Source organism: Acanthochromis polyacanthus, chromosome 1, assembly GCF_021347895.1.
Source record: "Acanthochromis polyacanthus isolate Apoly-LR-REF ecotype Palm Island chromosome 1, KAUST_Apoly_ChrSc, whole genome shotgun sequence".
Taxonomy (NCBI): Eukaryota; Metazoa; Chordata; class Actinopteri; family Pomacentridae; genus Acanthochromis; species Acanthochromis polyacanthus.
Window position 1 is genome coordinate 28416411 of NC_067113.1, and position 24125 is coordinate 28440535.

General features: G+C 39.1%; 1 protein-coding gene across 2 annotated transcripts; it reads right to left on the reverse strand.

Annotated features, from left to right (window-relative positions):
• Positions 1-40: 40 nt before the first annotated feature.
• On the reverse strand, positions 41-24017 carry LOC110958913 (guanine nucleotide-binding protein G(I)/G(S)/G(O) subunit gamma-2). Of its 2 annotated transcripts, none has more exons than XM_051958032.1 (4): positions 23685-24017; positions 8060-8130; positions 1928-2049; positions 41-1127 (listed from the first exon to the last, which is right to left on the reverse strand). In XM_051958032.1, the coding sequence occupies exons 3-4, from the start codon at positions 2012-2014 to the stop codon at positions 999-1001; spliced, it is 216 nt and encodes a 71-aa protein (XP_051813992.1). In that variant the 5' UTR covers positions 2015-2049; positions 8060-8130; positions 23685-24017; the 3' UTR covers positions 41-998. The 2 variants fall into 2 exon arrangements, with proteins under 2 accessions (XP_051813992.1, XP_022061314.1); XM_022205622.2 differs by having other exon boundaries at positions 23689-24015.
• Positions 24018-24125: the final 108 nt, after the last annotated feature.

The window sequence follows — 24125 nt, forward strand, 5'->3', positions numbered from 1 at the left end:
TGTAGGTTAAATTGCAGAGATGTTCCTTGCTGAGTCTGCATTGAATCATTTCTCATTTTAATATTTCTTTTTCACTTCCAGATCGAGGCTGCTCCTGCTCCACACAATCTCCACATGAAAGGAAAGAGAGAAAGACGACCGTTTGTCCATTTCATGCAATAGTTAATGATACAAACACAAACGTTCAGAACTCACAGCACAGCACAGTTTACTTGCTAGTCATTTTATACAAAGAGTAGAAAGAGGGTTTGTATCTGAAGGAGACAAACTGCATCACATTTGCCAGATAAGATGTCGATACACAGAGACTGATTTTCAGAAAGGTAAAGGTGTAAATAGAGTCACAGAGTCAAATGTTTCAAACATCCCATTAAAAAAGCTTCCACTAACCTGTTGGTGTAAAAAAAAAGAGAGAGAGAGAGCGAGAGAGAGAGACTTCACATACATTTATAGAAAGATATCTAGGTAAAGTCGGAATAAACACAAAATAAACAACTTAAAAAACATTCCAATAACCAGGTGGCATCTAGTGGTAGGCGTAGTTTTGTTTGCTGTCCTACGGTGCTCGAGCCACCAACAAACCATCTAACAGAACATCTGGAAGTCCCAAAAGAACCACAAAATATTTTTTATTTATCTACTTTTTTGTTTGTTTGTTTGTTTGTACACATCACAACCTGAAGACCTGGTAAGCTGACTGGTAGTCCTTCAGTTCTCTGGGTGGTTATCATCATCATCACACTCCACATCATCATCATCATCACTTTAGTGTCGTCTAAAAGCCCCTTCAACATGCCACACACCCTCACAAAAAGCAATCACAACCCCTTTAATGGTTACATGTTAACTCTGGTTTTTAATTTGTGCACTCTTTAGGTGCCGTTCGACAAAGGGGGCCAATAATCGCCGAGCCCCCCCACTAGAAGATTTCTACGTATTTTGAACGTCCACGTTCAAAGTGTCACACCGAGCAGGCTGCTGAAGGGCCATGCCGAAGTTTACAGGATGGCACAGAAGAACTTCTTCTCCCTGAACGGGTTCTCTGACGCTGGGACTGGCGACAGCAGGGGGTCCTCTTTAGCGTGAGCTTCACAGTACGACATCAAGTCCGCCGCTGCTTTAGACACCTGAAAATATGGACATACACACCCATCAGCCACAACAATACGAACACTGACTGATGAACAACAGCGGTCATCTCGTTGTAATGCAACGTTCTACTGGGAAACCTTGAGTCCTGACGTCAACATGGATGACATGTACCACCCTCCTAAACATTGCAGGTCAAGCAACCCCCCAACCCCCTAGGCAACAACGGTCCAGATACCAGTTGTAACCCTCATCAGGACAATAGGAAGAAGAAGAAGAAGAAGAAGAAGAAGAACAAAAAGAAGAACTATTTGTATGGCACCTTTCAGAAGAACATTCACAAAGTGCTTTGACAGGTAGAACATAGTGATAAAGAGAAATAAAAGAGAACTCATGATAATTCATTAAAATCATTTTTAAAATGTGCTGGTTTGATTGCCCAATAATCAAACCAAATTGCTATTTTATTTCAATAAATTCAATTCACTTGCTGAACAAAGCTGGAGATGTAACTAAATGCAATTAACATACAGTGACCATTAGTACAAACAAAGGGGTTGAATATATATTTAAATACTGATTCATGATGTTTGCTGCCTCACTTCAAGCAACATTATATCCCTAATCTCAGTAGCCACTTTTTTTTTACAGTATATTATTGTATTTTTATCATAGTAGAGGAAACACACTTGGGCAATTTATTTAAAACTTTTTTTTTATTATAAACTATCAACAATAAGGACATTTCGAAGTGACCCCAAACTTTGGGACAGTCGTTTATGCAGGTTCATGGATGAAGACTGGCCTTAAAAACTTGACCCACAACCCTCCGGCTCACCTTTATCCTGTCGATGTTGGCCTCCATCTTCAGCTGCTCCACCAGTTTCCTGGCCTGTGCGATGCTGGCCGTGTTATTGCTCGCCATGGGCGCGACGGTCGGTCAGGTCTGGGGTGCTCTGTCTGCAGAAAGACGGCGACAGACATCTTAGTTCACCGATGAGCACCATCATGTACAGTAACAGGCGTTCAGAGGGGAGTAACAGATACCCTGTTTATTATCACATGCCTGCGAACACACACACACACACACACACACACACACACACACACACACACACACACACACACACACACACCCAAGCGTATTATTTATGGTGTCAGTTGCTAGGCAGCCTGACAGTAAAGAGGGGAGGAGAGTGTGGGGGCGGCGCTTTGTCCGGCACTATATTTAAAATAGATAAACGGATAAGAAACGTTGCTGGTTTTACAGATAAAAGCTCTCATTTTGCACTGATTCTTCGTCAGACATTAGAGCAAAGCGAGTGTCGCCGCCTCACGTGAAGGGCGATAAATCAAGAATTTGATGTGTAGTCGTGAAAAATAATAAAAAAAACTCTTTGTCCAGTTATAGATTTTGTCATTTTAGTTTTCTTAAAGTAATGTGAAAATATCGTCTTGTTCTCGTGAACCCAATATCATGTATGGTCTCATCTCGTGAGTTGAGTGTATCATCACACCCCTAATATTGAACTCTTCAGCAGAGAAAAACTTCTTGTAGGTGTTTTGTGTAACTGTCTACCAATCTCTGCTGTAATTTGCTGACATTTTTTAGCTCTCTTCCTTGTAAATGCCTCTTACTGTATCCATATATGTATATATTAGTGTGTCCATACAGCTAACCGTAACATACAGTAGACACCATACTGTAAAAAATGCACTTTACTGCTGCATTTGCACTTCTGGTTAGATGCTAAGGTGCATTGTTTTGGTACTTGGACTCTGTTCAGTGACAATAAACTTAAATCTAATCTAAAATTGGTTCAGATGAAAGAGTAACACTGAACTCTAGCAGAAAAGCACTTCTTGTAGGTGTTTTTGCATAATTCTCCACCATCTGACATCAACCTGCTGAAAATTTCATCAGTTACAAGATGTAGGAAAGGTTTCTTTTTTTGCATGTGCTTTCTTTTTCTAATCCTCCTTCACAGCATTTTCTTAGACTTGGCCCCTCCGTAACCCTCCATGTCTTCTTTCGGAGTCATTCCTTGGTGGATTTAATGATGTGCTTAGGATCATTATCCTGCTGGAAGGTCAACCACAGGTTCAACTTGTGGACAGATGGCTTCATTTTATCTTCAAGCACTCTTTGCTATGATGTAGAAGCCATTGTTGAATCAACCGTAATACTTCCACCTCCATGCTTCACAGTTAGTTTGAGGTTCTTCTATTGAAAAGCAGTTTTTGGTCTAATATGTCTACTTACTGTTAGTTCATCTGTCCAAAAACATCATTGGCCTGTGTGTTCACTGACAAACTGTGGTTTTGCTCTGATGCTGTTTTTGGACAGCAAAGGCTTTTTCCTTCCTTAATCCACGATCTCCTGTTTGTAGATACAGAACTTTGACACTAACAGCTGCAGGCCTACTTGCAGATCCTGTCATGAAACTTTGGGGTTCTTAGAGATGTCTTTTAGAGGAACCTACAAAACTTGTAGATAATGTTCCTCACAGTGGAATGATTGATTTTAGGTAACCTAGAGGTCTTTTGAAATCCCTTGCCAGACATACAGGCATCCACATCCTGTTATTCTGGAGGTGTTAGGAGCTCCACACACTCAGAAATCAGAAGAATATAGATGTCAAAGGTTTAGAAAATATAAGTTCTAATCATTGGCCTAATGTGGAACTCCTGATACTTATTTGATTTAATTGAAGGTGTGATAAATGCACTTATTTTTTCCATGTGAAATGTGAATTTGTCACGTAATTTGTTGGAGTCCATTGCTTTTAACTGTCGGCACTATTTCAAGAAGAACAAGTGTTCAAATATGTTGAAAAAGTCAACAATTACTTCCTCTTAGCATGACTGTAGTTTTAGGATCATGCACTTTAAATGATATAAAAACATTGGGAACTCCTTGGAAAGCCAATATAATACTGCATACTTGGAGAGAAATCTTTAAGACTAAATGCTTTTCTTACAAACATATTCCTTCGTTGGATAATTTAATGCTGGAGATCTACACTCTAAGTTTTTTTTTAACCCATTTCTTCATAATGTTTGTCATTTGTCTATGTAGTTTTCGTTTAGCGTCCTCAGATGCTCCCTCGTCTTCTAAAACCTCTTCGATTAAACGCGTCAAGCTCAGGAACAGCTTCATCCTCAGTATGTGATCAATCGTCCCTCCGTCATCCGGCTGTTTGCTCCGCGGTGCGACTCAGCGTGGCGTCAGCACTGATCTCAGTGAGGCTCTGGAGCTAATCGTGAATATTAATGCCCCAGTGTGGCACATCTGCTCATCAGGACGGTGAGCTGCTGCCAAAAATGAAAAGCTCAGCAGAGGCGCAGGTTATTTTACACAATAATCAGGACTGCTCCTAAAAGAGCTTGTAAACAAATGTACTGGATAAATTCGATAAAATACGATGATTTTTTAATTCTTTTTTCTTCATTTTCTTTGCGAGTTTACAGATGTAGAGATGTTTATTTTCTACGACAGTGAAGCTGCATGCGATAGTTGACTTAATGTGGAAGGATTCTTCACTGATATTATATTTTATTTTCAATTATTTTTAACTGTTTCAGGAATAAAGTGGCAGAAAATAATGAAAAATGCCAGTTTCGAGCCATAAGTGTTCATTGTGATGTAAAAATTTTGCATTTTTCTGAGAAAAATCACAAAAATTAACACGCAAGAAGCTTTAACCAGCTTTTTTCCTGCACTTTTGCTGAACAACTTACCTAAACAACCTTTGGCTATTTGTATTTTTAATGCCAGTAAAGTTTAATGCAATGCAACGTAAAAGACTGCTGTTAAACCAATTCATTCATTAACTACACCTTTGAGGATGGTTACACTTAATAAATCAGTCTGAGGTTGACGAGATTTAACAGTAGGAGAGTTTTTGTCCATTTTACATTTAAATCAAAAGAGTTTCCACTCACAAAATGAAAGCTAACAGACTAAAACACTATTTCTAATCTTTTATGACTTCATGGAAAAAAAGTATTAAATGAAGATCGACAGTATTTAACTAATTCTCGTTTTTAGTGAAGCATTTCCTCCCGGTCCGAGCTGGAACATCTCTGAACAGCGTCAGTGCAAAGCAAACGACATTTTGAAGAGGATTTATGTGTGCGACCTGCAGCAGACCGCACAGTATTAACAATGTAAAGTAAACACAATGTTTTACAGTCGGTGCAGCTGAAGGATCCTGGTTGTTCTCCTCCTGTCGAGGAGAATGTTGCCTTGTAGGGGTATAATGTGTCGAAAAACAAAATCTAAAGTGGTGTTAAAGTAAAGAAACTAAGATGTTGGATTTTTAAAATTTGATGCACAATGTTAAACTAATTATTTTGTTGGTTTTTGGTTTCAAAAATCAGACATTGTAAAAAAAAAATCACATTTTTAGAAGCAGTACGTAAATTCCTATTATTTTGAGTGGAAAATATGTTCGAAATTATTAGCAAATATCTCAGGATTGCATGAAAACTTCACTTTAGTTTCTCATCAAAATAAAATTAGGGCAGAGACGCACTACAAAGCCATGATTGACGAGAAGAAATTAGTCTTTGGTGTCTTTTGTATCAAGGCCATAATATTGTTTCAACACTCAAGGGAGACGACAAAACAGGCCAACCTATCATCAGACTATTGATAGGGATACATGTCACCCTTTAAGGTTTCTGGGATGCATGTTAAAAAGTAGGTCTCGTGTTTTTTTAAAAATAAAACGCTGTGGTACAATAGCCTAGTTTAGAGGGAAAGGTGATGTCTTTGATAAAAACCTAGAGGCGAATAGAAAACTATGAAGATAAGACTGATTTTTGTTAGTTTAAGCAGCAATTGGCGACATTAAACTGAACTTATGAAAGCATTTTGTTGCAATATTTATGATTCTCATTTTTTGTATTGTATTAAAAATAGTCAGAGGCAGTCCCGACTTAAAATGGCTTCTCTCTTTGCACCAAACTACTCACCTGATGAAATAGATGTGTAAAGAGTTCCTTTAGTTAAAATCACAGCAGAACAGTATCTACACCTTTGGCACCAGATGCTAACACTGAACTCTAGCAGAAAAACACTTCTTGTGAGTGTTTTGTGCAAAAGTCCTTAAGTTACAAGATGTTTCGGGATTTTCTTGCCTTTGCTATCTGTTTCTAATCACCCACAGACATATTCTGTCGCTAGGCTATCCTGTAATCCTCCATTTTTGGTTTGGAGTCATTCCTTCGTAGATTTGATTGTGTGCTTAGGATCATTATTCTGCTAATCCAAGAGAAACATTGGTGATGGTCATGTGACACTACAGCCATGCTAGCAACTTGTTTCAAGCGAGAAGTTAACACGCTAACAAGCAACATGCAGGCTTTTACTAGGTATGATCTTTGCTATCATCCATCTATCCATCCGTTTTCTTGCACTTATTCGTGATCAGTTTGCAGTGGCAGTGGGCTAAGCAGAGCATTCTTTACGCCCCTCTACCCAGCAATGTTCTCCAGTATATCCTGGGAAGCCCCCAGGTCGGATGAGATATGTCATCTCATCCACAAGTTCTGGGGACTCCTCCTACTTGAAAAACTTGTAAAGCATGTGAAGTGGAGGCCCGAACCACCTAAGCTGGTTCCTTTAATTACTAAAAAGCAGCGACTCTACTCTGATTTCCCTCAGGACGTCCTAACCTCTTTCTCTACCTGAAAGACTTCCAAGCAGCACAAGCTCACAAGCAGCATGCTGGTTTTTACTAAGTGTAATCTTCACTACTTCATCCATTTTCTTCACATTACTCTGGTCGGTTTGCAGTAATCGGGGCATTTCTGACTTCTTCTCCCCAATGACAATTTCCACTTCTACTTGGTGTGTTCTCAGGCCAGATGAGATATATAATCCATGGGGTTTCAGACTCTCCTCTAGGGTCTTCTCCTAGTAAAAGATGCCTAAAAAACTTCTAAAGGATCTTAATCACTGGCTCCTTTCGATGCAAAGAAGCAGCAACTCTACTCCAAGCACTCTTTAGATGTCCAAACTCCCATTCCTATTCCTAAGACCGAACCCTATGGAGGAATCTTATTTCCACCGCTTCATTACACAACCTCATTCTTTCAGTCAATACCCAGAACTCATGACCATAGCTGAGGGTTGGAACATAGATCCACTTGTAAATCTTCTGGAACAGCAGCAGCATTTCTACTGGCGCTGCATCAATCCATCTATCCATCACATGCTCCATTTTCCCATCACTCATGAGAAAAATCCCCAGATACCTAAATTCCTTCTCTTGAGACACTCTCAACCCCAATTTAGTAAAAAATTACTGCTTTGGAAATCTCAGTTTAGCGTATCAGGATGCTAACGGACAAACCAGAGAGCCACATCGAATGGCTTTAAAAAAGGAAAACCTGAGGCAAAAACATGAACTTCCGTACAAAAGAACACACAAAAAAAGGTAACCAGCAATTTAGCAGAGCTGTCACTGAGTCCACAAAGTCGCTTTCCTGCTTATTATCGTTGAAGTGTGCGAAAATGCCACCCTGACATTTTCTTATCTACAGAAGGAGGGAGGGCTGAGGAGATGACGGTGACATGTAGCAGATGCCCCTGCTGGAAAAGGCTGCTACCTTAAAGGCAAGAAAAAGGCTTTAAAACAAACAATAAACAGTCTCTTTTTAGAAGTCTTTCAGGAGAGAATTTTATTGCTGCTCAGCTGTGTCATAAATCCTCTTTTTCCTTCGTTTTCCTATCTGTCAGCTGCTCAAAATACCGACTCGCTGCACGTGATTCTGATAACTGTGACATCCCAGCTGATAAATAATGCATTCAGATGGACAGCGGCCTTAACCGTGTCAGCTGTCGACAACTTTGTGGGAGCTGTCATGGCTAGTTCGAAATCTCTTTGCAGCTGCAGAGCCTCCACTCACCGCTCGTGTTGTAATATTGACAAAGAAGCCGCTATCTTCCGGTTCCACTTACCTTTTCTACGTTCTCCTCCGCGTTCTCCTCTGCCTGCAGTTCAGTCAGCAGTTCGCGTCCCGCCACACTCTCTGCAAACAGGGAGGAAGAGATAAAGCGAGTGAGGATCGGAGCTCTGCGCGCTTTCATTCCTGCATTCCAGATAAATTACGCCGAGGCGCTTGTGTGCAGCCTCTGTCCTCTGATCACTGTGTGTCAGAATGTCACAGCTCGCTCTCACAAAAACCGCTCAGAGGAAAACACCGATGGGGAAACAACACAACACGCTGCAGAGGGAAGAGATGGACGAGTGTGGGGAATGTGACTGAGAGTTAGGTGAGAAGGTTGTTACTGTATTTATCTGCACTGTAAAAAAAAATAAGTGGAAAAAAGTGTGAAAATTTGGGAGCCCTAAGGGTGCCAGGAAAAAAGTACGGAATATTGTGACATTAAAAAATGCAAACAAAAAAAAATGGTGGTAACAGTAGAAAATAACTGCAAAATAGTGATATTTTAGCCAATTTAATACAGTAAAAACTGTAAAAAAAAAAATAAAAAAAGTGATAAATAGCAAATATCTGTGAAATAGTGGTATTTCAGCCAGTTTCAACACAGAAAAAGCTGTAAAAAATACTGATAATAATAATAGCAAATAATTGTGGTATTTTAGCCAATTTAAATACAGCAAAAACTGTAAAAAGTGATAATAATAGCAAATAACTGCAAAATAGTGATGTTTTAGCAAATTTAAATACAGTAAAAACTGTAAAAAATAGTAATAATATCAAATATCTGTGAAATAGTGATTTTTAGCCAATTCAAATACAGTAAAACGGCGTCATTTCATAGTAAAGTCTCAAGGATAAAAAAAACATGCAAACTGTTAAAAGATGCAGAATTAGGACGAGTAATGTGTGTGACGGAACCAAAATGTCATAACTTTGTTTGCTCAAATTGTCACAACTCTTTGATTTCAGCTTCTAAAAGTTTAATTATTTTTTAAGACAAGTAACTGAATATCTTTGGGTTATAGGGCACTAATAGTAATCATAATAACAATAATAATAATAATAAGCCCTTAGTTGCAGCTCTAATGGAAATTGTGACGTGCAGATATGCAAGAGTCACATCATGGGAAGTGCGATGTGAAATAAGGGAAATTAACTTTTTTTTTTAACCATGTGATCCTTGACTTCCTCTTCAACAGAAGCCTATCTGATGGAACATAATTTATTCTGATTTAATTGTTCTTGGAAACATGGAGTTTTTAATTAGATTTACTCACAAGGCACAGAGTTTATTGACATCCAGGCTCCATATGTGCACGGCAAAATGAACGAGGAACAGGAGAGAAACGCGAAAAAGAAAGAATTGTTCGCAAAATGACATCCAATGCCAGTTGTTTGTAAGTTACAGCTACAGAAAGAATTAATGTAGAAGAAAATTGGCTACTTTTTGCAATTTTCTTTTTTTTTGGTCATCACAAAGCTCTGTATGATGAGTGAAAAACTAAATCTGAATCATAGTTACTTTGTCAGTGTTAACTATATGAGAAAAGTTACAAACAGCTTTTTAAAAATACTTTTATGATTCAGATTCACTCTCCTGCAAAATTAGCCCTCAAATGATTCACTCTGCCCAGATAGTCATTCAAGTCACTCGGTTAAAAAAAAAATCCTGAATTTTTAAAAATATATAACAGAAAAAACAACACTGTCACTGGTTTCCAGGATGTTAGATGAGAAAGTTGACCTCTCTCATGTCTCTACAATAAATGTGAAGCTACAAGCAGCAGCTAATTAGCCTAGCTTAGCATTAAGGCTAGGTTGTGACTGTTTCAGGAAGCCACCACGCCCACTCAAGAAATAATCCAGCACACATAATCCCTCCATTAAACCATGATGTATTACTTTTACTGGGATTAAACAAACAAAGTGTTAATTAGTGAGATTTAAATGTGCTGGTTTCACACGGACTTGCACAGCTCTCAGCAAAAAATGCAAATAAGGATAATTCTCCAGATTATTCCGTTGCTGACCCCGACTTTCTCTCTCGTTCTACAGATTCATTCTTAATGCATCTGTGACTCTGCATCTCTGCTGCTGCTGATAAATGGGCCAATTACGCTGCATGAGCAGATCTGCAGAGGAAGGGAATTCCACCCGCCGTAAATCACGGCAGCGCACAACATTAAAGCAACGCTACAGCGAGGCATCCATTAACAAAACCTCGCCAACAGCGGCGGCCGAAGCACTGAGCCAAAGTGTTCTCGCAACTCTGGAACTGCTTCGGGTTTAAATAACAAAAAAAGAGAGAGTAGGAGATCTTATTTTAAGTGTGCTGTCACCACTCCATGTCCACTGGAGCCGTTCATCAACACTGTTGCACTGTGTTATGAAAACTGTGTGAAAGTTTGATCAGTGCTGTGATTCTTTAACTATTAGCTGCTTCACAAGGAAAGATTTAGTGTCATAAACTGAACGCTCCGCATGAGATATATTAAATTAAATGAGCAAAAACAAACAGTGGTACTTTGCAAACTTGCTTTAACATCATTTTACTTCAACAAAAGACACCAAAGTTCTCAAATGCTGCAACTAAGATGTAAAGTAGTGGGGAAAAAACACCACAATTTAACAAAGTGATGTCCTCAGTTCTCACTTTTCTCCAAATATAAGTCTCAAACCCAAAGAAAATCCACCATAAATGAAAAGAAAAGTAGCAAATCCGCACATTTGACAAGCTGGAACCAGGAAACGTTTAGTATTTTGCTAGAAAAAATATTAATGTACATTACTGGTGGGCAGATTAGTTTCTATTTCTTTGCTTGACTCCCTGTTGCGACTGCAACTAAATCATGCCTATCTGTCCTATTTTGCAAGTAAGTCACCTACACTGTAAAACAAAACAAACAAAACGCGAAAAATAATTGTAGGAAAACTTCGAGAAAATATTTGTAAAAAATCGTGGAATACTATGTTATAAAAAAATTGTAAAAAAAAAAAACCAAAAAACAAACATACAATATCTGGGAAATACTGATATTTTGAGCGATTTTAAATATTGTAAAAAGAAATTTTATAATTTCAGCACCATTAACAATAAACAAACCAAACCACAAAAAACACCACTGGTAAAAAAAAAAACAAAAAAACAGGTGATTGAGGCTGACAGGTAAAAATTATTTACCATTTATCATTTATTAATCAATATCATTTATATTTCAATATTGGCAAGTGTCTGTAAAATTGCTATTTGTGGCTTATTTATTTTTAATTCATTTTTTCTCATGTTTTAATTATGTTTTAACTGTAACTGTTCTGTATTTGCTGCGGCCTATCTTGGCCAGGACTCCCTTGAAAAAGAGGCTGTTTATGTCTTTTTCCTGGATTAATAAAGGTTAATGAATTTAAAAAATCATTTAAACACGGCAAAATAAATAAATAAATAAAAATCAAGGGTCAAATGTTGCAAACCCCTCTCTCCCCCTACCCCCCCAAAAATGAACTACCATTTTTAAAAAATACAGTATATTTTTAATTTACAGTTTTGGCCTGTTTTTTATGATCAATGTGTAAATTATAACTTTTTTCTGTGATTTTATTAGTAATTTATTGTAATTTAACTACAGTGAAAATCTGTAAAATAAATAAATTGTCCAAAAGAAAATGCAAGGTAAAAACAGGTAGAAGACATATTTTTACAGTGTATTTAAGCACGTTAAGTTCTTTTAACATATGAAACCTGTTTCATCAGTCTTCTATATCAGTCTGGCCCAGTTTACAACTAATCACCTTTATTGACTTTAGCTTCTCTGATCAAAGATGGAGTCACATAAGAAACAGTCCGAGTCACGTGACCTACGACTCATGACGAGTTTTTTTTGTTCTCTGAGACTCGTCTCTCATCAGACTCACGTTTACATTTGGGGAGTTTCCAAAGAAAACTGTTCAAACATCTCGGGTTGTTTGTTGCCGGCTGTAAGAAAGTAAAGGCGAAACTTTCACACATCGGATGAAATGTATGAAAATGAATTTACTCAGTTTGCTGCTGGTTCTACCTACAAAATGTACAGTTTGTGCGTCATGCTGAAAGCAGCATAGCAGTGGTTTTGGCAGCATTTTAGTCCATTTGTGCAATTTATGCTTCTGTGTTTTCAGCCCTGCACAAGACTTACATTCCTACACAACTGTTCTCTGCGTTACAGTTTGAAGGAAACACACTTTCTGCTGCTTTGCTTTCCATGTAACACAAATACATTTCAGATCAACATATCTTTGCCATTTATTTTATTACTTTACTGTTGCCCCTTTTCATCCAACCAAATATATATTAGATAGGATGGAACTCCTGCATACGTTTTTCATAATAGCAGAAAAACTAAATAGAACAGATTTAATTGCTTTAAGTATCGGACTGAAATATGAAGGCTAATCCTTTTCATGTCTGTACTATAAATATGAAACTAAAAGGAGCAGCTAATTAGCCTAGCTTAGCATTAATGCTAGGTTATCTGTTGGGCTACAAAGCAAATACAATCCCTCCAACCTGGTGGGCCAGAAATGTTAGAAGAAGCTTCAAATAAGGATCATATTTTAACCCAAAATTGTGATATAAGTGTGATTTTTGTACCACAGAATTTTGGTGCCTAACTCAAATGAAACAAGATCCTCCTCTATGACCTTCTCACACCTACCCTGTGGCTCCTTCAGTGACTAAAACTTGGATTTTCTACATTATTTAAAATATGCTTTTTTTTAAAAATGAGAAAACGGTTTAGTTTTATAGTAGTTTTAAAGACATTCTGATACATTTTCCCATTGATTGCTCTACAAAAAGTGCATAAAAATCTACTTTAAATTCTTGAAAGTTGCTTGAGCCTGTACTCATTTCTTATCTTTGACTGTGACAGATTACACAGCTCAAGCAACAACCTGCGAATGTGTTTTCTTTATGTGCAGAACTCATGAGCAAAATTAGTCTAATCAATTTCATCTAAACGTGTGTATGATTGCTACACTGTTTGTCTGTTCAATTTGCATTTAAACTTGGTTCAGCAGATTTTTTGGCCACTTGGGAGCAGCAGAGGCAAAATATAAACACAACCTATGACCAATTTTTACATCAAACATGCTCACAGTTTCTTATTTATCCATCACCCACGGAGTACCATTATAGTATCTACTGGGAGCCATGTCCCCTCATGTAGCCCCAAATTATTCCACTATACAAATAAATTACATTCTATGTTTGTTTGTTTTTTTTTTAAATCTGTTCGGTTTACCTGTTAGTGTTATGTATTTTTATTGTGCAAAGGACTGCAGATGGAAATTAGCTTTGTGCGAAATCTGGTGCGGGCATCTTTTTAATGTTACTGCACATTGTCCTTTTAAATAAACTAAACTAAACTAAACTAGGCACCAAAACTATGTGGTTATGTTTATGAAAATGTCAGTTTTACAAGTTAGAAGTCTGATGATGTTTAATCACCGAAATGACTTGGTTAGGGTTGGAAAAATGTCAGAGTTTGGGTTAAAAAAACAACCTTTTCACCACCAGTTTGAAGCTTCTAATGTGTAAAGAAGCTGTAAAGAAGTGAAAGTAAAGCAAATGGCAAAATGAATGGCAGAGATCTATTGATAAGAAACATACTTGTGATACATTACGAACTTAATCAATCCGAAATTACACTTCCTTCCTGGTTGGTTGTTTCAAAATCTACTTTTACGTTAGCTGTGGTCTGGTTGATGGTAAATTCCAAGCAGAACATTTCACTTTTTGGCTTCTAAACTCTCCAGTATTTCGACCAGCTAGTTTAATGCTGAAAAAGTTGTGTAAAGTTGGTAAAACTGAACCAAACCAGTAAAGTTGTGGACCATAAAAACCAAAACAATGAGCTAAAAAATGTTTTAAAAGAACTGCAGAGTCACGGCAGTCACAGCTCTTTCCACATACAAGACATTGTGTAATTCTATCTACCGGGCTTTGCAAAAGTTCTGTTACACAGTTTCATGATCTTTAGAGACGTTTACATGTCGGAGTGAAAAATTCCATTAAATAAACTGAAAGTTCTACCTTATAGGCAGGTGTCCTTAATACAATTTTTTTTCTCCGGTGAAGTTGTATCAAGATGGAAGTCAAAAGAGTTGAGATATCTGCTCTCCTTCATGCTGGCCACAACAAGTCTGACAGAGCCAAGCAGCTGAACATCAGCCGGATGACCGTCCACAGAGTCGCGGAGAGGCTCAAGAATGGTGAAGATCTTTCAGTGATCTTTCAAGAATGGTGAAGACCTGAAAGATCTTCACCATTCTTTAGCCTCTCCGCGACTCTGTGGACGGTCATCCGGCTGATGTTCAGCACAAAGGAGAGCAGATATCTCAACTCTTTTGACTGCCATCTTGATACAACTTCACCGGAGAAAAAAAATTGTATTAAGGACACCTGCCTATAAGGTAGAACTTTCAGTTTATTTAGAGGAATTTTTCACTCCGACATGTAAACGTCTCTAAAGATCATGAAACCGAGTGTAACAGAACTTTTGCAAAGCCCGGTATCTATCTATCTATCTATCTATCTATCTATCTATCTATCTATCTATCTATCTATCTATCTATCTATCTATCTATCTATCTATCTAATTCATTATGACTGTTAAAATGTTGATTATAGCCATAGAGATCCTTGGATATTTTCACATTTTGCTGTTGAAAAAAAAAAGATGTGGCGTTAAAAGTTTGGACTGTGACATTTGAAAAGTTGATCGAAGTCTTGACTGCGCTCTCACATCTTTCTGTCTACTCTCTGTTTTATTGTTCTTGCATCAGTTCACTTCATGCAGCAAAAAAAAGTCTGTTCTTAAAAAAATTTTAAAAAGCTGCTGAATTTGATTTCCTTGTGAAGTGTGGGTGTCATCATATTTACGTTGCGAAGCAGCAGTGAGATCAGTGGAAAAGAGAAGGAGAGTGTTAAAACACAGAGTGCGAGCAAGTTTTTTTTTTTATCTTTAGCACTACTGTTCTCCACTTTTATGCCAGTGAAGCATCTTCAGCTGGAGTGTAGAGGTGAGAAAAGACAGAAAGGTGTGCTATGGGATGCGACTGGTGATCCATTTCTCTCCTGTGTTCAAACCTTCTGCTTCCCGTCCCTCCCTCGGTGGCAGACAGGTGTTCATTGATGAGACCTGAACCCCCCCATCGAGCTCCGTCCTGCTGCTAACACCAGCGAATCAATCTGACCCCCTCCGCCATCCTTCCCCTGCCATTTGGAGCCTCTTTTGAACCCCTTCCTCCGGGTTTTCGGGGGGAGGTCTGTGTTTGTGACGAGGCCCTCCATAGATGTGATTATAGCTGCTGGGTGTCGCTGACTTAAAGGGTGATTAAGCGCCGCGGGAAACATCCTGGCGAGGGAATTATAATTCCTGGCCTGTCAAGAGTGACGATCTCTGGCGGTACTCCCACACACGCCAACCTCCCCCTTTTCTCTCTTTCTGTAAGTGCACACCTTATTATCCAGACTTTTAAAAAGAAATTCTTTACACCATCTAAAAAGGGAAACTAAAGCGGTCGGGCGGGGGGGTGTTCTGTCCTCTGTGATGCCCAGGGTGTGAAATCAGAGCGTGGTAATTAAAAATGTGTCCCCAGTTCAGCCATCTGGACCCTGGAGAGCCGGTGATTAACCTGTGAGGGTCTACGGGGACGAGGACGAGGTGGGAGGTAACCTCTTATCTGGCACTGACTATATGAGAACGCACTTCCTTACTTCTGGTCGCTACACCTGGAAATCCTTCATGGATCATTAGGATGATTCTGTCTTAATTCACCAAATGCCCCTCACATGACCATCCTCAGTTTGTCAGATTTTTATTTAAAAGTGGTGAATACTGATTGAGTTGACCATGTGTACAATCTCAGGTCAAAGGGAACATTATTTTATATAATGACAGACAAGAGATGTTAGGTGTGAAATGTTTGTTTTGTTTTTATTTGGTGAGTTTTTCTGTAAAACCACACAGCTACCGTTCCCTTTGCCCTTGCTAAGCTAATCTTCATTAAGAGAAGAGGTTTAATGAATGTGCTAAGTGTCTCAATTATGTTATAGTACCAATAATCTATGCTTGATAATACGAGCAGTACTTATTTGGGTGAACTAACATTTAACCCTCGTGTCGTCCTGCGGGTCAAAATTGACTCGTTTTAAGGACCAGGTCTGCGAATTAGCTGTTAGCTGTTGACCTATGAACATGACATCGCTTAATGTAACAATGTTTGTTGTTCTGTCCCTATCAAATAAACAAATGAAGAAAAGAAAGTTTGAAAATGCGGGGGGAAAAGCAATATTTTCACAGTGGAACTTCTGATGTCCACATTTTGAACATTTTTGGGAAGTCTTTGAACATTTTTTGGTGGAAAAAGAAATGTTTCTTTAAGAACATTCACATAAAAATCAACCAAAATCCAGCGAAAATTCGCTGGATTTTGGTTGATTTTTATGTGAATGTTCTTAAAGAAAACATTAGAAGTTTCACTGATATACATGTAATCCATCAGGATTTTTTTTTAAAGATTTTTACTCATTTTCTGAAAATATTTACAAGAATTTTCTTGCCGAATTTGTTTTTTTTTTTTTTTAAATAAAACTTTTAAGGGAAAATTTTAAGGAATTATTGGAATTTTCTTCCTGAAGGTTTTGCAAATTTTCAGAAATTTGGGGAATTTTTGGATTTTTTCAAACCAGGAAACAATATTTGTTGGTGCCTGTAAATGAAGACAACAGGAGGGTTAAAATAACACTGATGCATGTCAAATGCAGAATTTTGCAGACTGAATTACTTCTTTTTTTTTACTACCAAAACGATTCCTGCACATTTGTATTATTTTTATTACTTAAACGTCTTAACAGCAGAGGTGCATGAATGTGCAAAAAAAAAAAACACTCGAGCGCGCACTGAAAGTTGAGTCGCAGTGTGACTTGGTGACTGTGCCGTCCTCGGTGTGTCATGGGACGACGAGCTGCGATGTCACCGTGAAACTAGAAGCAGCAGAGGGCGGCTAAAGAAAGATTCACACAGCAGTAAACCGATAGGAGAGGATGCACGAGTCGAGAGGGGATGAATAAATAAATAAATAAAAGCTGGAAAAAAAAAAGTTTATCAGGGAGACAATGGAGGAGATGGTGATGCCTTCTTCTAGGGGAGGCTTTTACAGCGACCGCAGCAAGGAGAAGTAACATAAACCCAACCTCTGGAGTTATTAATGAACACAATCAAGGGGATATCGACTATTGACTGTAACACAGCACGCATCCCTGCCCTTGAACAGGAGAAAGGACGTGCCTCCCTCTGCACACGAAGCGACGGGACACCGAGAGATGAGCTGTCAGGTCGCGATCGACTATGGAGATGATTCTGAGGGTGACAGCTGAGTGTCCTTCTCCATCACAGCTTCGGCTAAAAGCAGATTCTCACTCCAACCGGGACATTTAGCATCATATTATACAGAAATCTGGAAAAGCTCAGTCAGTGTTGAGGAGATGTGATGTTAAAAATGAGTGATAACACTAAAAAAGACTAAACCGAAAACAATAAAAATGTTCTTTATTGGAATATTTTGTGTCACATTTGCACCCTCAACTGTTTTGTTTTACTGAATCAGTAACTACAGCTGATGTCTGTGTACCATTTGTGTTGTTTTTGCCATTGTTATTAATGCACTACTAAAAGAAAAAGAGCTATTAGTTTCTGCTTCACCTATCTGACTGTTTTTGTCTCTGCCAGCTTATGTCAGAGTCACATTACATTAAAAAAACTCTTGAATATTTAAATTTCTACAGCAACCATTTGAGATAGGTCCGTTAGCGTCTGTTTCCTGCAATAAACTAAACTTAAAATGACTGAGACATGCACAGACATCAAAAGATAATGTTATTGTCACTTTTTATTTAGCATTTAGCATCTTAGCTACTATTAGAGTAGTGTTTTTGTATTCTAATATCTTGGTGGATGTTTCTGGTTTGTTTCATTCATGGATTTGAATAAATGCACGCATCATACTAATGAAGTTATTCAGAATTAGAAAGCATTTCTTTTCCCCTAATTTTTCACTAAATAAGAAACACATGACAAAGCCTTTAGCTGCAAATTGCGTTTTAAGCCCTCAGAGTTTAATCACCACTGTGTGGGTGCAGGTTTATTAGACTTAATTGTGGAAACAGTTCATCAGTCATTGGTTTTCTGAGCAAATTCAAGGACGAGGTACAACATCTGGCATACGTATAAAGCTACTTTTATGAAAGAAATTATGTAAAGTGTGCATGAACTTGGTGCAGCTCAACAAACAGTTTCTTAAATCTGACACTACTGATAAAAGCTGTTGGTAGAAACAGCTGCTATAGTGTCTAAATGACTTTGGTAGGACAGTGGTACCTCATTATTAAGTGGTCAGGTCAAAACAAACTAAAATAATCCAATCTACCATTAAGGAATAGGTTAAAATTAAGCACAACATCGGCAGATGCCATTAGAACAACTTTAAATTAGTAGAATGTAGGAAGAAACAACATAAATATGGAGATTTCTCCAATAAATTACCCAGTATTGTTGTATTTTTGGTGTGTAACATTTTGTGACAGACTATGCTGCTTATAGTAGTAAGAAAATAGGTTTTGTTTCTGCTTGAGCATCTCTGATTTGCTGGAAATTGTCATCAAAACATAGCCTCAAATTTCAATGTGTGCAAAACATGCTGAAATTGAGTCAATGAGAGTTTATTTTTTATTATTATCTCAGAAAGAACTTGACAAATCAAGCTACATTTTCATAGATAGCATTGTGAATACGCATAGTTTAGAATAAAAAAGTTTCAAGCAAATCAGAGATGGTCAGACGGTAGGTTGCAGATGATTTGAGATGTAATAAACTTGTTTTAAATATTGTAAAAGCATCTTATAAATATTACTTATTATTCAGCAATGGACATTATGTATAGTTTGATTTTCCTAAAGTTACCTGACATTAGAAGCTTTACTCTCGATGCATAATCCTCTATTAAACCGAGCCTTAACTCTCTCTCCGTCGTCGTGCCGCTGCCTCTCGGTCAGACCACCACCACCCATGATCATTCGATTAGCCGGGACATCTGTGCCACCCCCAACATGCCCTGCCCATCCTACCGTCTTAGATTGTGCGGTGCATTTATATGAGTGTGTGCTGGGGGTTAATCTAGGTCCCAGAAGGGGGGAGGGGAGGAGGCAGTGGCCCAGGAAATGATGCATCCCCTGGGAGTCAAGGAGGCAGCAGGGAGGAGGCTTATTGCTCCAGGGAGCGCAAATGTGGTCTGTTATGTTTATTAAATCAAACAATCAAGGCCTGCCGTGTTTCTTCTTTGTTGGCTTAAAGCAGCAACCAAGTGGTTTTCTTTTCCTTTAGACGTCTAAAGCAGTTGAAACCTTTGATATGCGTGTTGCGTAACAGCAGTGTAGTTAGTGGGCTAGAAACAATGCACGACATTGGCTGTCACAAGAACAGCTATAAGGCTTCAGAAAAAAGAAACATACGTTTTTGTGTGACCAGGGTGGAAAATTAACACCAGCCAATGGCCAAGTGATGCTGATGATTTTTGGCTGTGAGTGATAGAGCTGTTTAAAACTCCCCTGGACGCTTTGGACAGAAACCAGACATCGTGCGAAGCTTCTTTTCCAATCTGTAAATCATATTTGAAGGTGGCCAGTGTGATTGCCAAGTTTACAAGGTGAGCTTCCTCTCCCACTTGTCACAAATGATAGTTTTGTGGACATGAAGCTCATTTTAAAGCTCGTCTTAACTGCGAGGATTCAGCAGGATTTTTTGCTTTTGCTTTCAGCGAGGAGGCATAAACATAGTTTCCTCTGGAATCAATCAGCATGCAGCGACTAACACGGCCAGACTCTCGGGCTGTTAACAACATTACAAACATCCGGGCTTGTTTAGATTCCACAGAGAGTTTGCTGCCTCAGACGCTGACATACTTTAACTTTACCATCATCGGTGTGTATCTGCAAGTCAAAGATCTCATCCAAGTTCTCATAAACAGATAAAGATTGCTTGCCAGTTCATGTCTTTGTGGTCAGCAGCTACAGAGCAAAAAAGATTCTGAAACGACACACAAATTACTCCAGAAACTTGTGCGAACAAGACTTACTGACAAACTTAATCTGGACTTGGCACATGTAAGACTTCAATAAAGTCCCTGAAGACTCATCTTGACTTTAGACTTGTTTTGGATAAGATATGAAAAAACTTTAATTCGATTTAAGATTTGGACCGGAGTCAGAGCTTCATTACAAAGACACCTGACACATGTCTTAGACTTGATGGCTTTAAGAACTGACTCAGACTGCAGACTTTACCTAACAGAGACTTGACTCAAGACTTAAGAGCAAATGCATTTTTCCATCAGTGACTTGATTCATGGCTTACAACGTAGACTTGATTCAAAAGACACAAACACAGCTATAGTAGTCTTGAAACTTGCAGATTTTACTTTTGGTTGGACTAGCATCGAGTTTACATGAAGCATAAAAACACAGCTGTGGTGAACTCAACACTCGAGACTTAAATGCGGGATCAGTAACACTTGACTTATCTGAGACTTGACCCTCTAAAAACTTAAGTGAAAATACTTGTGTCTCATGTTTTACCCCCAAGAACTTGGGACTTGTTTTGGCAAGACTTGAGGCAATAGACTGACATATAGTCAGACCTAAGTCGTGAGAAGAAGGACTCAGGTGACTGTTCTGACAAAAACATGATATGAAACTTGCTTGGTCAAAACATAAAAAACACTCTAGGTAGACTTGAAAGCTGGTTCTGATTCAGACATTAGTGACAAAAAATTGCACTAGAGACATTACCTAAACCTAACAGCTTTGATACTTCACTCCCCACAGACTTAACCAACCAAAGACTTGACTGGAGACTTGAAAGTAATGTGTTTTTCCTTTAGTGACTTGAGCCATGACTTTAAACTTTGCTTTATTTGCACTAGAGACTTAAAAACAGCTCCTGTGGAACTGAGGATTTAAGTTTTAGTTGGACAAGTTTCGCATTTGGTCTAAAACTCCAAAAACCTGGCCAAACCCAGACACAAAAAACAGGAATGGTTAAGGATATTTGTTTAACATTTGGCTTATCTGAGACTTGACTGAAGCAAAGTCAGTCTCAAGTTTTAGACTCAAAGACCGGAGATTTGTTCGGGAAACACTTTAGGAACTACACTTAAAATTTAGTCTTGGTACATTTGAGTCTTAAGACATGGGTTGAGATCAGATTTAAGTCATGAAAACCAGGACTTAGATTATTGTTGTGACACGACTTAGACAAGACTTTTGACTTGATTTATACTAAGGCAAACACAAACACCAATGGAAATTTTGGTCACATAAAAGTAAGACTTGGAATTTCATTTGTACACGACAGTTGTGGTAGTAGTTGAACCTCTAAAGATTTGACTTGAGACTTAATTTTTAAGAAGACCTAATATACAGATTTGGACCGAGTCCAACTTTAGTCACAAACCAGGGAATCTGAGACATGACTTAGACTCGACTTAGCTTTGTGATTTGACTTGAGACCTGTTCCTGAGTCAGAACTTAAGGCTTCTGTGACTACCTTAAGATGAAATCTTTCAGGTCCCGTGTTTTACAGACTTGAGACTTGGGTTCAAATTAGATCTAAGTTACGAAAACAAGGACTTAGATAAAAGTTGTGAGACAAAGCCTGACCTGAGACCTGGTAGGACAAGACTTTGATTCGATTTATACAAAAAAAACACAAATTTACAGGAGACGTGACTTCTGAATGACTTAACCAAAATCTTTCATGTCTCATGCTTTACCCTCACAATGACTTGAGACTTGTCTTTGTCAAAACAACAGCAGGGCAATAGACTTAAAATATAGTCCTGGTACACTTGACACTTGAGACATGGGTTCAGCTCAGCTCTAAGTCTCAAAAATAAGGACTTAAATTAGCTGTGACACAATCTGATTTGACAGTTGGTTGTACAAGACTTGGCAATTAAATTACACAAAAAAAGACAAACGAGAAAAAGAATTTCACTTCACTCCCTAAAGACTTGACTTGAGGCAAGGAAACTCTTATGTTTTACCAATTAGGACTAGAGATGTAAGATTCAAGACTTGGGTGAGCAACACTTAAGGGTTGAAACTGCTGCCACGTCGTCCAAACTGAGTCACAAACATCAGGTCTTAACTCCCTAAAGACTGTCTCACGAAGACTAGTGGCTTGACAGGATTTGAAACTTTCTCTGCCAACTCCAATGAACACCTCTGGATGCTTTTATTCTGACAGAACGCAGCATGGTTGAGTAAGCTTAAAAACCCAAAATCAACATTGTCAAAAGGCAAACAAGTGCAGCGAGTACAAAGGTCAGAGCCTTCAGCACGACAACATCCTTCCTTCATATGTATCTAAGAGATCAGATAAGGATAACAAGAAGGCTTCTTGAAACTCCTCGCACATTGGACTGAACTGGAAGGCTTTTCGTCTTTTTCCTTTCTGCCGTTAACACTCAGCTCTTTCTGGAACTCTCAAGGTTTCTACCATTTAGTGTCTGGACTTTGTGAGCCTCTCTTTTAGCCTCAACACGTTTGAAGCAATCTGTGGCCTCGGAGCCATTCGTCTTGGAGATACAGTGCGACCCGCCTGGTCATGAGCTCTTGCGTAATTGTGACTGTGCATTCGTAATGGGTCTGGATATGTAACACAACACATGATTGGGTGATTTAACGTGAGTTGAATACGTGACGGTTCCTTCGTGTGGAAAAACAATGCCACATCTGTGTTCCTTTTCTCGGTTTTCTCGCAAATGCATACTACTGTCAGCGACTGTGTCTGTCCATGAGCATCATAAAAACACCAACCCCCTCCTCATACTCCTCCTCCACCTCCTCTTCCTCCACCTCCTCCTCCTCCTCTCCCGGCCATCTGCCTGACACAACCACTACATGGAGCTTGTGTGTGGTCGACTGCTTTCTCCTCACGGTATGGACGCTTGCAAGAGGGTTGGCCAGAAAAGCCTCACGGGAAGCTTGTGGGATTCCTCCTCTGGCTTTTCTGCTGCCTCTTGTCTTTTGCATCCCCCCCTTTTCTCTCCCCCTATCCTCCCCACCTCCCTCGTCATCCAAATATCCCCTGAAACAGATGCCCTTAATTCCTCCGGCTCCACATTATAAGATCTGGCAAGAAGAAGAATGAGGCAGGAAGAAGAAGAAGGGGAAAAAAAGGGGGAGGAAGGGGAGTCTATTCTATTATTCCCTGCCTCGCATATAAACATGCATAAAAGGAAATAATGGATGGCGGGATGTTAGGCAGCAGCTCACCTCCGAGCAAAGGAGCTTTTTAGTGATTTTAGAGGGAGGAGGGGATTCCATGATGTAAAACCAGCCAGCAGCATCAATCTCACCCCTCGAGCGCTTGAGAAAATGACAGCGTGGATATGAAACCCCCTCCTCCTCCTCCTCCTCCTCCTCCTCCTCCTCCTCCTCTTGTGGAACACACCCTGTTTTGGATGCAATTAACCCAGATGCGACCACAACAGGAAAATGACAAACAGCACCTTTCCAAGATGATTGGAAAAACGCAACGCACCTACCTCTGTTGTGGTTCTGTGTTCTCCGTGCGCGATGCCAAACACATCCAGCCCCGTAGAGTAGTATCCACACGTTCTCCCCGATCGCTTTCCTGTCACACACAGTCAGTAAGTCAGCGAGGCAGGCGATTACATCCACAACACTCCTCTCTCTGTGTGCCTTCCTCCCTCTCTCTCCCTCTATCTACTCCAGCTGAGATCCTCCCTCCTCCTCCTCGCTGCTGCTCCGAGTCTCCACCCTTCAGCTAAACACTCAGCCTGCAAGAAACTACCCTGCTTTCGTTTCTTTCTTTTTTCCCCTCCTTCTCCTTCCACCCTCCCTTCCTTCGCTCTTTGTGTCGTTTCTTTTTCTTGCTATTAGGACACACTCCCTCCGTCTCCCAGAGGTCCACAGGAAAAGCCTTGACTGTCTCTCTAAACAGCCGCACAGTAAACAAATG